The sequence below is a fragment of the Pseudophryne corroboree genome, chromosome 10, assembly GCF_028390025.1.
Source record: "Pseudophryne corroboree isolate aPseCor3 chromosome 10, aPseCor3.hap2, whole genome shotgun sequence".
Lineage (NCBI taxonomy): Eukaryota > Metazoa > Chordata > Amphibia > Anura > Myobatrachidae > Pseudophryne > Pseudophryne corroboree.
Window position 1 is genome coordinate 320,188,328 of NC_086453.1, and position 16,633 is coordinate 320,204,960.

The 16,633-nt window shown below is 46.4% G+C and overlaps 1 protein-coding gene across 3 annotated transcripts in view; it reads left to right on the forward strand.

Moving 5' to 3' along the window:
• USP2 (ubiquitin specific peptidase 2) overlaps positions 1–16,633 on the forward strand; it is a 135,061-nt gene that overhangs the window by 72,529 nt on the left and 45,899 nt on the right. For 2 of the 3 annotated variants that reach the window (XM_063943516.1, XM_063943517.1), the window contains exon 2: positions 3,522–4,206. In XM_063943516.1, coding sequence (XP_063799586.1) covers positions 3,562–4,206 — 645 coding nt within the window. In that variant the 5' untranslated portion in view covers positions 3,522–3,561. Of the gene's footprint in view, positions 1–3,521; positions 4,207–15,414; positions 15,754–16,633 lie in introns of those variants that run through there. The other variant, XM_063943518.1, reaches the window with a different exon arrangement.

The window sequence follows — 16,633 nt, forward strand, 5'->3', positions numbered from 1 at the left end:
GCTCGCGAGCCATGCGAGGGGACGCGGTGCACTAATTGGGGTTCCCAGTCACTTTACGCAAAAAACGACACCAACAAAAGTAAAAAAACTCATGTCGACCTTTTCATGTGTCGACCTTTCATGTGTCGACCATTTTCATGTGTCGACCATGTGTCCATGTCGACCATGTCAATGTCCACCAATAGTGGTCGACCTAATGACTGTCGACCATAACATGGTCGACCATTCATATCGGAACCGTTGAATCCACAACTGGTAATTACTATCACAATCAGTGAATCCCAAAAAAATGACATTTAAACAAAGTCATATCCAGTGCATACAGCTATATCATGTAACATAAGTATTATGCTTAATTATGTAGGAAAAGCACATTCTGTACATAGCATATAAATAAATAAATAAATAAATAGCAAAAGACTGATAAGATGGTTATTATAGGTTCCTGATGAAATGTACAGTCTGCCCTGTATAAAGGCAGCTGTACATAGAAATTTTGCAGTATAGAATCACATTTAGAAACAAAGCCAAGAAAACCAGAATGTTGTTAATGGTCCTTTTGCTGCTGTAACATTGCTAACATGCCGCATGTGATATGAGAGGTTACTCTGGGAGGATTAGCATTAACATTCAGTTTAGTGTGATGATGATGGGGAGGCTGGCTCCTTGATCTTAGTGCTGGTGATTGGGGAAAAAAATACGAGCAAGCCCCAACATTTTTAAAGTGATACTCTGTCACTTTCAGAAATGTATTGTTGCAATAAATACATCAGTGTAATATTTTATCTATCTATCTATCTATCTATCTATCTATCTATCTATCTATCTATCTATCTATCTATCTATATGTATATATATATATATATATATATATATATATATATATATATATATTTAAAACAGTGCATACAGGTGCATAACTACCATAGGTGCAGAGGGTGCCACACTCAAACGGACTACCTCTGGCCTGGCATTCATCGGTATTTATCAATAATTTTAATAAAACGAAGATTGAACTTTACAGTTCCATTTTGGACAAGAAACTCAACAGATGGCACTGCATATCAGAACTGGAATCATTTACGTATGACTTTGCTTATTAGACTAGGGCTAGGCACCAGATATGATATGAATATCCACAGTCTTTTGTGCAAACAAGTGTATAGCCAAATGTTGGCAAAGCAGCATTGCAGAAATCAGTTGGGCAACGAACCTCTGTCTCACAGCTGTTGTAAGTCAGAACATAATGTTCTTTCAGGTCAATCACCACAATATAATGCCATTAGATCTTTAGCAGCCACATGAAAAAAGTCTCAGAGTGATATGTAAAGAAATGTGAAAGCCTCAGAGTGGTAACTAAAGACATAGTACATGGTGCTGTACTCTGTGACACAAACCAGTGGCATTATCTATAATGGGTGGAGGAGTATGCTGCAGATTGTCTAGGGGGTCCACACTGCACACCATGCACCCATTTAGTATACTCACATTACCTCCCTGGAGTCCCGCATCAGCACTGCACATAGCAACGGGAAAATGGCACAATGCAGACGAGTCTACTTGCAATTGTGCTGCAGAGAGGGGAAGGAGCCTGCATGAAAGCTGCATACAGACCCCCTCCTCTATTAATCTACCCCTGACACTAACAAATGATCTACAATAACATGAAACAGATGGATATATATCTCTAGCCAGATGAGCTTAAAATCTAAGAGATCTGGTGAACACGATAGATAATATAGTGAATTATCAGTTGAATTTGCTGGTAGGGAAAGTGTGGGTGACTATGTTTAGGCAACAACATTATCAGCTTCCGATAAAAAGCAGCCAGTACTACTGTATATTTACTGATTGAACTCTTGCAGTGCGGGTGACGAGTAGGACTCGTCCTTTACACTTCTGAGGTATATTCTGAGAACAAGTGCCACTCAGCCTCAGTATTGAAGAGTTATTAAAATTATAAAAGTCTGCATTAATCATCACTGAGTATACGTTAAATTAATAATTTCCATTATCGTTTGTAAAATCCAAGTGTCGGAAATACCCATTGCACATTTAACCTATAAGTTAGCACTGATATCTCCTGCTTCCATTGCCGCCACAATTCTGTCCACTGTCCCCATACACTATTAATGGAGCTTTCATTAATCAAACTCTGAAACCTTAAAGTTTCAATGCAGGAACATACGTCATCTTCAGAGCTTTGCTCCTTCCTATTGGCTGAGTTATGAAAAGAAATCTATTCAAGAGGCATCACTCCAGCCTCCTATCCCCTCAGTTGACACGTGTTTACATGAGTCTTGAAAGTAGCATTTAATATAATCCAGGTTCCCTTACACAAGTATGATTTCAACAACGACTCAAGTGCCCCGTCAACGTAAAGTGGTTGGTAACCGACTCTCCCATACTAATATGTGTAAGCCTGACCACAGACTGTCACCCACACATCAACACACAAGATGATGGTGACAATGTCAAAAATTGCCATTTACTGTAGCTCATCATGACCACCTTACTTGCTTCAACCCTCAATTATTCCTATAGTCACAAGTGGAGTTGACATATATTTGGGTCACTCGTACTTATGTATGATCAGTCCCGGAGCATGCTCATCACCAATATACATAGGTTACACTCTGTATCCAGTTCAATTTACCATCAGGTACATAATGTCTTTTCATACACACATGGGTTTTCCATTATTGAACAAACAGGGTCATTGTCCAGTTTGGGCACATAATTAGGACCAGTTAGTGGAGTTGGAAGATGACAGCCACCAGGGATGGTCTGGAGCTGTATTTCAGTCCTGGTATTCCTCCAGTGGCATAACTAGAGGCTTGGAGGCCCCTGGAAGATTCTCAAGGTGGGCCTCCTATTTGACTCCTGGGATTGGCAGCATTGTGTTTCACAGCCATGGCTGCATTTCACTCAAATTCAGTTCTCCATCCTGAATAAGCCCGCCCCCAGAATCCCATTGGATAGTTACACAGGAGTCTGGGGGTGGGCTTATACAGAAAGGAGAACCCTGCTCTCTGCACTGGGCCATTCACCCAATATTGCTCAAAATGGTCTGCGTGGGGAAGCCAGGGGATAATTAATTGCTGGTTTGGGCAGCAGTGGGCCCCTTAGTCCTCAGGGGCCCTGGTGCAATGCACCTGCTGCACCAATGGCAGTTCCACCTCTGTATCCTACTATAACCCGTTAAAAATTCAGAATCTATGGCACCAAATGTGAAAATGTGTCTGGAGCGGAATACTTTTCATGGTAAAGTAACATGGCGCTGTTTTGTACAAATCAACTTTATATTAGGTGTTCTCTTACTGTATTTTAAAGTTGAATGCATATCTGTATGATGGAGCTACGTTCCATCTGTACCCTTATTATATCTTTTTTTTCATCTTTATCTCAAGTTCTATTCATTAGACATGTGAATAAATGACCTATTTTATTTTCAGTTCAGCTTCGGCTGCCTCCGTCTTCCAACCATCCCTCTTATGCACTCTTTGTTTCTGCTCCTGCAGGTCAAACTGGGGTCTTCTCATCCACCTGCTCAGGTCCATTATGTCCCATTCTTCATCTACCCTCAAGAGATATACAGACACTGGTTACTCTAAGAGTTATGGTGGACTCAGCTCCTATACTTCCAACCTTAGTTCCTCCTATAGTGATCGCAATAAGCTGCCTTATAAGACCAATGTGGGCAGTTCATATTACACTAGTTCTTACCTGCGCTCCTACCCAGTTCTGGACAGAAGTATTCCCCGTCTAGATCCTCCCAGCAAAAGGACTGACATCTTGGCGCGCTCTCCCTCAAAATGCACAACAAATTCAATATACTCCTATGGCCACAACTCAACTTACTCTACCCTTTCCACGACTCCTGTTACTTCTCTGTCACGTAAGAAGTCCTCTAGCCACACAGACCTGTCCCTTGGACTATCTGAACTACGTACCTCAGACACTTACTACCCTCACAGCCCAGCACTGACACGGTCACGGTTGGAAGCAAATGCATCCTCACGGATTTCCCGCGCTTCCAACCACAGTGAGTTCAGTGATCTCTATGGAAAGAAGAGAGTATCATCTAATGGCTATGGAAATACTTGTATACCTGCTCCAGAGCCTCTCACCTCACTTTCAAAGCCCACATCACGGTTTCCTTACTCCTATGAGAAGAGTGAGGTTTCCAGTGGCAAAGAGGAACCGGTAAGTGTTATTATGTACTGTATGTGGTTCGCACATCTGTGGTCTAAGTAACAAATATATTGCTGCCTTGTTGTACAGTCATTGAATCAGAGTTTAATGTATGAGCCTAAGCAACCACTTCTGGTTGAGGTCATGTCTTCTAAGCAGCTAGCAGGGCAGTCTCCAGAGATTCTTGAACTGGTTTTGTCAGATCCACAACTTGCTGTATCATACCCTAAACTGAGCACAGTATAATATAATTATGTATACAGAACCATATATCAGAACAATCATAGGCGTTTCTATAATGGGTGCAGTGTGTGTGGACCCCACACTGCACACCCTGCACTCATATTTAATTACTTACCTCTCTGCATTGGCGCTACCGATGCTGGAGAAATCACTAGGAAAATGGTGCCGCGGCCCTTTTTACTGGTGATTTGCGCATGTGCACTAGAGATCAGTCTACAGGAACATGGCAGGTGCCATGTTTCCGGAGACCTGCGCATGCGAAGAGTCTACTGTGCCACAGAGAGAAGGAGGCCTACAGAGAAGTGTCTGCACACATGGGTCCGCTTCTCTTAAGTCGCTCCTGAGAACAATGTATACCAGGGGTAGGCAACTCTTGGGACTAGTGAACAAGGTGGCACTTGAAGATGCACAGATTGGCACTAGTGTGGTCATTTCCCCTTTTACTAGGCCCGTTGGGCTCTCCCCCCCCCCCCCTCCCCTCCCCACTCAACCTCCTCCTTACACAGAGGAACATTTATGTGCTAGACCCTCTCCAAACCATAGAACCAGAGCATAGCCCATACTTGTCTACTTTTAATGTCTCCTTCAGGAGGTGGGCACTCACGTCATGAGGCCTTGCACCCATTGCAGCAAAATGCTGCAATTGATGGATCTGCGAGGCAGGGGTGGGGCTGAAATTACACAATTCACATAATTTTAGCCCCCTGTACGGAGCTCCGATTACTGGTATTATCTCCTCATCCTGCCACTTCAGAAGGAAGTGGGTGAGATGCAAGCGATCCGGCTACTCATCTGGGGGTACAGCGGAGTGCAATAGTGTTTGCACGAGATTGCGTAAACTGTTTTTTCCTGAGGTCAGTCTGATCTGTGCAGTGCTTCTCTGTGCAAAAGTAACGAAAGAGTAAAAATGCAGAAAAAAAATGTGTGGTCAAACCCCCCAAGCATAACCAGCCCCGGGCTCTTTGAGTTGGACATGGATCAAAAAATACAGGAAACAAAATGTGTAGGGGTCTCCCATATTCAATGAACCAGCACTGGGGGCTCTTGGAACTGACTCTGGTTATAAAAATCCGTCGAAAAAAATGAGTAGGAGTCCCCTGTATTTTAAGAACCAGCGCCGGTCTCTTCCGCAAGTGATAGAACCCACGTGTATTCCTGCAGCTGTATGGCTGCCAGATAATCAGGGCTCACTACCATGCCAGTGGCCTGGCATGTTTTTCTGGTTTTTAACACTTTCAGTACTGTTACACAGAGAAGCACTGCAAACACCATTGGATAACACGATTCTGTCAAACACGATTCTTAGTAAATTTGAGTGTTTGCTCTTGAAAAACTCTCATGTATACCCAGGGGTGTAGCGAGGATGGCTCCAGTGGAGCACGAGCTCCGGGCGCAAGAAAAGTTAGAGGGCGCGCCACCGCCTTTCCCCCTCCATCCGCTATACCACAGGCTTTTGTACAGGCAGCCCCAGAGCTGGAGGAGGAGAAGCAGAGGGGTGCACACTGACTCAGAGACTAGGTAAGTAAGAGGGCAGGCCAGACACTGGTTGTAAGAGCTATCTCTGCCCCCCGCTGCTGCAGCACTTTTTCTGCCTCAGCTGCTGCAGCACCTCTCTCTGTCCCAGCTGCTGTAGCACTTCTTTCTGCCCCAGCTGCTGCAGCACCTCTCTGCCCCGGCTGTTGCTGCAGCACCTCACTTTGCATTAGTTGCAGAGGAACATGTATAAGGGGCTCTACTGTGTGACATAACGTGTATAAGGGGTTCTACTGTGTGGCGTAAGAGTATAAGGGTACTACTGTGTGGTAGAATGTGAATAACAGACAATACTGTGCAGTGTAATTTGAACTGGTACTATTCTGTGGCCACACCACTTCCCCATGAAGCCACACCCCTATATTTATGTTGCGCACCTTTGCCGCACACTGTCTCTATTTTAAACATGGAAGCATCCAAAGGAAACTTTCGCCCTGAGATCAACAAGGTCTAGAACTGGCTCTGTCACCGATTTAGGATTTTTAAATATTGTTTCTTTTCAAATGTAACATGCACCCAATTCAGTATGGAAGAGGGGGCGCTGAAACATACCCTTGTTCCGAGCGCCATGACATCTAGCTACTCCTCTGTGTATACCTGCAATGCCAATCGTGTTAAAACCTGGACCATACACAATTCTTAATCCGGGTACACACTAGAGCGATGTCGGCACAACATGCCGTTTCGTAATGACATACAGTATTGCTTTCATCACTCAGTGTGTACGGAGGATTGCGCACTCCTGAGGACGACAGCAATGGACGTTTCTGTTCTGTACACAAAACCGAGCATTGTCGTTTGCGTCCTGTAGTATGCTAATGAAGGGTGGGACATGTTTGTTAGTATCGCCCCAGTGTGTGCACACAATCTAAGACTGACGGGGATTCGTTACGACATCGGAAATAATCCCCGTCACTCTAGTGTGTACCATGCATTAGTTCATTTACTCACATACAGTATATTATTACCCTAACCTGAGCAAACTAGCTTCATAAAAGGAAGGGCAGGGAAGCCAGAAACATTTTATTACCCATCTATTATGAGTATTTATGTAAATGGGGAGGCATTTGATATGCCAGCTCACCATACCGATGCCGGAATCCCGACAGCCGGTATACCGACAACTATTTTGCCTCTTGGGGGTCCACGACACCCCTGGAGGGAGAATAAAGCGCCACCATGCCCGCAGTGTGACGAGCGCAGCAAGCCCGCAAGGGGCTCTTTTGCGCTCACCCCACTGCCTGCATGCTGGCGGTCGTGATCCCGGAACAGGTATGCTGGGTATCAGGATCCCAAGCTCCGGCATTACATACTAAACCCATGTAAATGTTTGTACATGTTGCAATGGTGCTGATCTCCAGAAACTCGTATGGCTTTTAATGGTGAAATCCTGCCACCTAAAGAAAAGGCTGGTGCCTACCCATTACGCATAGGAAGCTGAGTCATATTTGCTCCCAAATAAAATGTGCAGTTTTACATTTCCTTGCAAATTGTCTCATTGGTAGCTTATGCTTCTCAGAACTTGAAAGGAGGGGCACTTACAGGCACCGTAAATGGGTTGGCTTTGCAAGAAAATGGGCACAGATTGTGGATGGCTTGTGTGTGCCAAAGGTGTTGGGCCTATTCTATCCTGATTATCCAGTGATAAATGTTGGGAGGTATGATATTATGATTTTACTAAGTAAACTAAATATAGGCTCACTAAGGGAACCATTTATTAGCATTATTTTTACAAAAATAATGTGAAAAGGGGTGTTTTCTGTTTTCACACCCTTTTCACATTATTTTAGTATCACCTGAATGTATGTATGTTTTCATGAAAAACTGCTCCAAACCCTTTGTCATTTTTTTTTAGTCAGCCACATCGCATTCCTCATATTTATAATGGGAAACATACGCGCACGCAGGAGGGGTTTCCGAGTACCTAGAAACCCCCCCCTGACCGCCGATCTATCGCAGAGCTAACCGATTTTTTATTTTTTTTAAACACAGTCCATAGCTCCAGCAGCGTTATGGCCCGTCTGCAGCAGCTGCCTCCTTACATGTACAGTGACAGTGGAAGGCTGGCGGCTGGCTGCATGTAAAGGACGCTGAAGCAGGAGCGCACCGCGCAGCTCCTCTCAGGAAGCTGAGTTCTCAGCATGGGGAGGTAAACTAGACGCTATCGGATTTGAGGTGAGAAGCATGGAGTGACCGAACAGGGCCAGAGGGAGGGCCAGTGCACGCCGGGACCAGTGCCGGAACCTGACACAGCAATACAGGCAAACACCCAATGGGCTGTCTGCATGTAGTTTTTTAGGGTCTTTTTTTTTTTTTTAAAGCTGTCTTTATTTCTCACAATGACCTGGTAGCGTCTAGTTTATGACCTGTGGGAGAGGGGAAATCAGGTGCATTCCGGAGCCCTCTGCTACAATTCATTCTAAGGCAGCAGCAGCAGCAGGGAAATCCCTGCAAATGCATATCTCTCACTCACTGGTGCCGAGTCTCTCCATATCTATGAGTCTGCACAGGGATCAGAAGAGCATGTGCTGAGCTCTGATTGGAAGAGCTCGGCACATGCTGCTTAGAAGAGCCCCTGAATGGACAAGACTGACATGTGACCTGCTTTCCTTACCCCTGGAACATCGAGGATCTCTCGGCATGGTCCCCATCTGTGAGTAATCAGCCTGCCTCCTCTGTCCCCACGGTTAATGCTCATATTCCCATAGCTCCTGCCTATAGCTGCAACCCTCTTTTCACTGCTTCTGTCTGTCTCTCTATATCCTCTGCCCACCATCTGTGTCCCCCTGTCTGCTCACCATCTGCCACCCCTCTCTCTGCCCACCATGTGTGTTCCCCCCTTCTCTGCCCACCAGCTGCCTCCCCCTCTTTCTGCCCAGCATCTGTCCCCTCTCTCTGCCCACCATGTGTGTTCCCCCCTTCTCTGCCCACCAGCTGCCTCCCCCTCTCTCTGCCCAGCATCTGTCCCCTCTCTCTGCCCACCATGTGTGTTCCCCCCTTCTCTGCCCACCAGCTGCCTCCCCCTCTCTCTGCCCAGCATCTGTCCCCTCTCTCTGCCCACCATCTGCCACTCCTCTCTGCCCACCATCTGCCAGCCCCTCTCTGCCCACCATCTGTCTCCCCCCTCTCTCTGCCCACCATCTGTCCCGCCCCCTCTCTCTGCCCACCATCTGTCCCGCCCCCTCTCTCTACCCACCATCTATCCCACCCTCTCTCTACCCACCATCTATCCCACCCTCTCTCTGACCACCATCTGCCACCCCTTCTCTGCCCAGCATCTGTTCCCACTCTCTCCCCACCATCTGTCTCCCCCCTTTCTCTGTCCAGCATCTGTCCCCACTCTCTACCCACTATCATCTCCCCCTACTCTCTGCCCACCATCTGTCTCCCCCCTCTCTCTGCCCAGCATCTGTCCCCCTCTTTCTCTGCCCACCATCTGTCTCCCCCCTCTCTCTGTCCAGCATCTGTCCCCACTCTCTACCCACCATCATCTCCCCCTACTCTCTGCCCACCATCTGTCTCCCCCCTCTCTCTGCCCAGCATCTGTCCCCCTCTTTCTCTGCCCAGCATCTGTCTCCCCCCTCTCTCTGCCCAGCATCTGTCCCCCTCTTTCTCTGCCCAGCATCTGTCTCCCCCCTCTCTCTGCCCAGCATCTGTCCCCCCTCTTTCTCTGCCCAGCATCTGTCTCCCCCTCTTTGCCCAGCATCTGTCCCCCTCTTTCTCTGCCCAGCATCTGTCTCCCCCTCTTTGCCCACCACCCGCCATCCCTCTCTCTGGCCAGAATCTGTCTGCCCCTTCTCTCTGCCTAGCATCTGTCCCCACCTCCACCCTTCTACCCAGTATTTGTGTCCCCCTCTTTCTGTTACAGTAACAAGTAACTAGAACTGTGGAGTGCTGCTCATGACTCAATTTAACTAGCAGTTTGCAACATATGGATACACTTAGAGAAACATAATAGTACACAGTTAGAACTTGAGAGGGTAGTTCATGATTTATTCCCTCTAGAGTAAAAAAATACCCTTTTTACACTACCAGCATATAACACGGGTTATTACACATGAACGTGCATAACCCGTGTTGCTGTGCGGTGTAAAAGATCGTCCATATTTGCCTGCACTGCTATGGAGCTGGGTGACGGGAAGTGAAGAAACTTCACTCCCCCGTCACTACCCCCCCACCACCACCGGGTCGCCCGTCGGCCGTATCCGCAGTCGGGCAGCTTGGAGGCGTATTGCAAAGTGTGTAGGGCCCTTAACAGTGAAATTAAATTGTAACATCTTTTCTTTATCAATGTAATTTCATTTGCACATTTTGTCACTGTTTTATGTTTTGTGTATATTTTGCCTGTCTTAAATATATATAATAAAAGTTATATTTTAAAAATCAGTGGTCACTCCTACTAGGAGTGACTTATAGTTGTATAGAAGAATACAAGTGATCCGTGAGTGCCGCGTTAAGGAATACTTGCCCTCTTTCTGTTTACATATATAAACATTCTATTCCTGGGTGCACCTCCCTTGTGATAATAATAATAACATTCTATATTGACAATTGGGAAAGGATAGCATAAACGGTTAAGTCTGTGCGGACACTGTACTATCGTCCACCCCCATCTCTCTTCCCAAATTCTGACTGCCCCCCTCTCTCTGCCCAGTATCTGCCCCCTCCCCGCTTTTCTACCCGGCATCTGGCTGCCCCGATTATTTGGAAACCCCCCTTACAAAATCCTGCGTTTGCCACAGGGAAATGCGATGTGGCCGCATTTGGGTGTGGTTCATCAAATCGACAGTGTCTAGGTGGACAATGTTTAGGTCGACCACTATAGGTCGACAGTCACTAGGTCGACATGGATGGAAGGTCGACAGGGTTTCTAGGGCGACATGTGCTAGGTCGACAGGTCTAAAGGTCGACATGAGGATTTTTTTTTTTTGGTGTCGTTTTCTTCGTAGAGTGACCGGGATCCCAAATTAGTGCACCGCGTCCCCTTGCATGGCTCGCTTCACTCGCCATGCTTCGGGCATGGTGCCTTCGCTCCGCTACCGCTTCGCTCGGCACACTTTACCGTTCCAATCGTAGTCCACGTGGAGTGTTAAGTATGGAAAAATTCAAAAAAAGAAAAAAAATGTGAAAAACTCATGTCGACCTTTAGACCTGTCGACCTAGCACATGTCGACCTAGAAACCCTGTCGACCTTCCATCCATGTCGACCTAGTGACTGTCGACCTATAGTGGTCGACCTAAACATTGTCCACCTAGACACTGTCGATCTTCAGACCGGATCCCGCCGAATTTACAAAAAAAAATAATAATAATAATAATACCGCAGTGTGCCCTGTGATAATCTCACCAGCTCAGGCTGGCAAATTCACAGGGCAGCCAGCACTGCGATGTACACCCTTTGCCCATCTTTCTCTGCCCCTGGCAGAGAAAGCTGTGTGGTGACCCAGCAGTGTGATCAGCTCTGTGTGTCCGGTGGACACACAAGCTGATTACAGTTTTAAAAAAAGAAAAAAAAGTAAAAAACCCCCAAAACATACTTACCAGCCCCAGGAGCCAGTGTCCGCTGCTTCAGGAGGCTGCCAGGCGCCGGGTCCCCCATATGCCGCGCTGTGACTCCGGTGCAGTAAAGTGATGCTGCAAACTCCTGGACTGATAAGTATAAAATCTGGGGTGGGGGGAACTTTTGTACACGAGGGTAGTCGCGACGGGAAGGGGGGAGTAACCCGGCGGCAGCAGTAGCAACGGGCGGTGGTGCATGTGCAGCACAACATCGGGGTATTTTTTACGAAAAATACCCCGATGATGTTGCAGAGAGGCATCGCAGGGACAGAGCTTGAACGCAAGCTCTGTCCCTGCATGCAATAACTGATAACATCCATGCGATGTACTCAATTATCGGGTCGCGTTTATCACCTGTCATCCGCATCATCAGATGCGGATGGGAATAAATAGACCCCAAAATGTTTAAATCTGAACTATGTAAGATCATTGCTGTTATACGAGTAGACTTTTGTTTTTAAAACACTATTGAATGTTTTACGTTCTATATTTGACACATTTTTGTTCACTGACGTGATAGTATTGCCACAAGATGAGATGTATGACAGTCTAGAACTTCACAAGCAGCTATATGTAGTATTCTAGTTTTTTAAAAAGTTTTTTTTAGGTTTTTGTTTCATTATTATTTCAATATAATGCACATTGGATTGTCAATGTTTGTATTATTTTAGGTTAAATAAGTTATTTCCATTAAATGTGTTGGTCCAAATATACATTTTTGCTAATGCATCAAGGAACCTGTGAGCAGGGTAGGACTGGACAACAGGGGGTACAAGGGAAATCCCTGGTGTAGAGCTGTCATAACAACATCGAAGGCCCTGTGCAAAGCGGGTGTGGATCATCAGATCGACAGTGTCTAGGTCGACAATGTTTAGGTCGACCACTATAGGTTGACAGTCACTAGGTTGGCAGGGTTTGAAGGTCGCCAGGGTTTCTAGGTCGACAGGTCAAGAGGTCAACATGAGTTTTTCGGGGGGGGGGGGGGGGGGGTTTGTGTCGTTTTCTTCGTACAGTGACCAGGAAGCCCAATTAGTGCACCGTGTCCCCTCGCATGGTTCGCCATGCTTCGAACAAGGTGCCTCGCTCTGCTACCGCTGCGCTCGGCACAGGTTACCGGTCTCAATCGTAGTCTGCGTGGATCGTTAAGTATGAAAAAGTTCAAAAAAGAACAATTTGTTGAAAAAACTCATGTCGACCTTTTGACCTGTCGATCTAGAACATGTCGACCTAGAAACGCTGTCGACCTTGAAAACATGTCAACCTAGTGACTGTCGACCTATCGTGGTCGACCTAAACATTGTCGACCTAGGCACTGTTGATCTTCGGACCGGATCCCGTGCAAAGCAATGCACTGGATCACCTATCCACCAATTCACAGGAATATATTTAGAAAAAAAATCATAACTCCTGTGGCCCCGCACCGTCTCTACACATGCTTCCATACAGTGAATGGCTATCAGCACTATGATTGGTGGATAGCTCCAGACATCCACCAATCAGCATACTGACAACCATTCACTGCCTGGCTGCAGGTTGGGAGGCGTATGGCACTGCTGAATCTAGAAGGTGGCCATCCCTTCCTGTAGGAAATTAGTATTAAGTAGATAAAGCACTGCACCGGGAGAAGCGGGGTGGAAAGATAGTGACGAGTAGATAAAATATTTAATTGTAAAATAACTCCAGGGAGAAGTCACAATGCTCTCCAAATCAATGCAAAAAACTTCAAAACAATTCTCCTGTGTGATCAATCTCGGTCAGTGCAGTGCCGCTGAAGGGGGATCCCCCTTGTAGGGTATAAAGTAGTTCTTTAAAAATCCCTTTGCATCCATAAACCCCTAATGCCACGGCCTATGTTCCCTCTTATGCCCCTTTTACGCCAAGCCAACACCCTGAGTTATTGCCAGGTCGACCCGGGTTGGCTGTCAATGTAAACGTCTCACAAAAAAATAACCCGCCCGATTTATCCGGCATCCTACCCGTATCTCGACCACGGTTGAACATGGATAGAACCTGTGGTTCAGGGACAGTGTAAACGGGTAACCCGGGTCAGCCCTTATTCCTGCTCCTTCATGGGGCTATTTGGTATGAAGCAGCAACTATGAGCTGGGAAAGTACCTTTTAGGAGTATGTTGAAAGGTACCATGACAGAAACCGAGAGAAGAGTCAGGATGAGGGTCAGAAATCAAGAGACATGGGGCATGGTTTTGCCTTGCAAGTGATTGCGTCTTTAAAAAAACATCCGAGTTCGGCCGGCATACCACACGGGCGCCAAACTGAGGCGTCATTACATCCGGCCCATGGTGTGAAGTAACAAATCAGGGGACAGAATCGAGGTCAGGAACAAGACTATGACTAGAACACAGATACAGTGTCAAACACAAGGGAGCTGCTGATATCCGGGAGCTGCTGATATCCGGAACACCAGAAGTAGAGAACCTAACACTGACAGCAAGCAGATCTCAATATGCTGTGTTAATAGGTAAAGCAGCTTTGAAATGGACGCCTAATAATGTTATTGATTAGCTAATCACTACGGCCACAAAATACGGAAACCACCAGAATGCTGCTAATGCAGAGCAGGGCACTTGCTGTGGTGACCAATGTACTTCTTAAGGGGATGTAGTTATGTGACCGGCAGTCACAATACCGATGCCTACCCCCCGCCATCTCTAAATCCCAACAGTTGAGAAACAGGGACTACTCCCACTCGTGGGTGTCTACGACATGTCAGCAAATTCTACAATTGCTCTGTGTCAAAATCACACACACACACTCAAGCCTCCAATCTCCATGCTACCTGTGTGCGAAGCTTTATACATGTCACACACACACACACGTCTCCAATCTCCATGCTACCTGTGTGCGAAGCTTCATACATGTCACACACACACACACACACACACACACACACACACACACACACACACACACTCAAGCCTCCAATCTCCATGCTACCTGTGTGCGAAGCTTCATACATGTCACACACACACACACACACACACACGCACGTCTCCAATCTCCATGCTATCTGTGTGCGAAGCTTCATACGTGTCACACACACACACACACACACACACACACACACACACACTCAAGCCTCCGATCTCCATGCTACCTGTGTGCGAAGCTTCATACATGTCACACACACACACACACACACACACTCAAGCCTCCGATTTCCATGCTACCTGTGTGCGAAGCTTCATACATGTCACACACACACGCACGTCTCCAATCTCCATGCTACCTGTGCGCGAAGCTTCAAACATGTCACACACACGCACGTCTCCAATCTCCATGCTACCTGTGTGCGAAGCTTCATACATGTCACACACACACACACACACACACAACACACACACACACTCAAGCCTCCAATCTCCATGCTACCTGTGTGCGAAGCTTCATACATGTCACACACACACACACACACACACACACACACACACGCACGTCTCCAATCTCCATGCTACCTGTGTGCGAAGCTTCATACATGTCACACACACACACACACACACACACACACACACACACACACACACACACACTCAAGCCTCCGATCTCCATGCTACCTGTGTGCGAAGCTTCATACATGTCACACACACACACACACACACACACACACACACACACACACACACACACACACACACACACGTCTCCAATCTCCATGCTACCTGTGTGCGAAGTTTCATACATGTGTCACACACACGCAGTGACTCTGCCTCTCATGCAGAGCCTATGACAGCCAGTGGCAGTGCATGCAGAGCCTATGACAGCCAGTGCATGCAGAGCCTATGACAGCCAGTGCATGCAGAGCTCTCACCCCTCCCACCCCATTCCTCTGACGTCCTGAGCTGTCACCTTCCAGCAGTTGCAGTCACTGGTCCGGCGGCTGGAAGTGTGCGTGTGCCACCACCACCGGCAGCAGCTGCAGAGCAGGCGGGGATACAAGGCTCTGCTGCTCTGCCTCTCTCACACCTGTACGCCGGGCCAGTGATATGACTCCATTCCAGTAGGCAGAAGTCATCCTCCGAGCCCGCAGCACCAAGGAAGCCCCTTATCCTTCCCCGCACAGACTACTACAGCCACCTCTGCCCAGCTGCTGCCATGCGGTCATCGTACACCTTCTCCACGGCCGGCTGGGGAACCCGCAGAGAGCTGCAGGTCCCCGGGGCAATGGTTCTCTACAACCTGCTGGATTTCATGCTCCACAGAACCAAGGTGAGGACATGGGAGAGGGATATTCACCGCAACTTGCAGGGTTATTTATTTATTCATGTATTCATTTATTTATCTACTTGTTATTTGTTATTTATTTATCTATTTAATCTTGGTACAATTGTAACGATTATAATATGTAACCATGTGTGTACTGCACATTGCTAGAGGGATACATTGCTGGGGGATAGCATTCTGCAATATGTGGTAAAGTTGTTGCTGGTTTAGATCACAATACTATACCCTAAGTTTGTATTTACACACCCATTGATTTTATTCGCTGACTAAATGCCCCCATACATCACCAATCACAAAACAAAATGTGCAGATTTCCCCCCAGATTTAAAGATTCCCCAATCCACCAATCTGCGCCCATACATTACAGATATAGTTCAGTTATTTGCAGATTATGTTCAGCAAATACAGATCAGCCCATCTTGAAAGACTCATCAGGTTACTAGAAACGGTCTGCAAATCTGATGATTGTTACCATACACTTGCAATCTATACGCGCAATTGATCTATGACATCCAACATGTTGGACAACCTGATTTACCAATCCCAATCCCTATTTGGTTGGAATTTGCGATTTGTGAACCCCATACTGTACATTGCAGATTTATTTACACAATCATCTGCAAAACGCCAAATTGCCCCAACTGATTGCTGAAGTATGGAGGCCTTTACTTAAATATAAGACATAGATAGATAAATAGATAGATAGATAGATAGATAGATAGATAGATAGATAGATACTGTAAATAGAAAGATAGATCGATCGATGTATATATATGTGTAATTATACAGTATGTATACAAAACAGAAACACTTGTTATCTGCGCTAACTCTAGTATTGCAAATCTTTATCACTCTCTCTTTATGG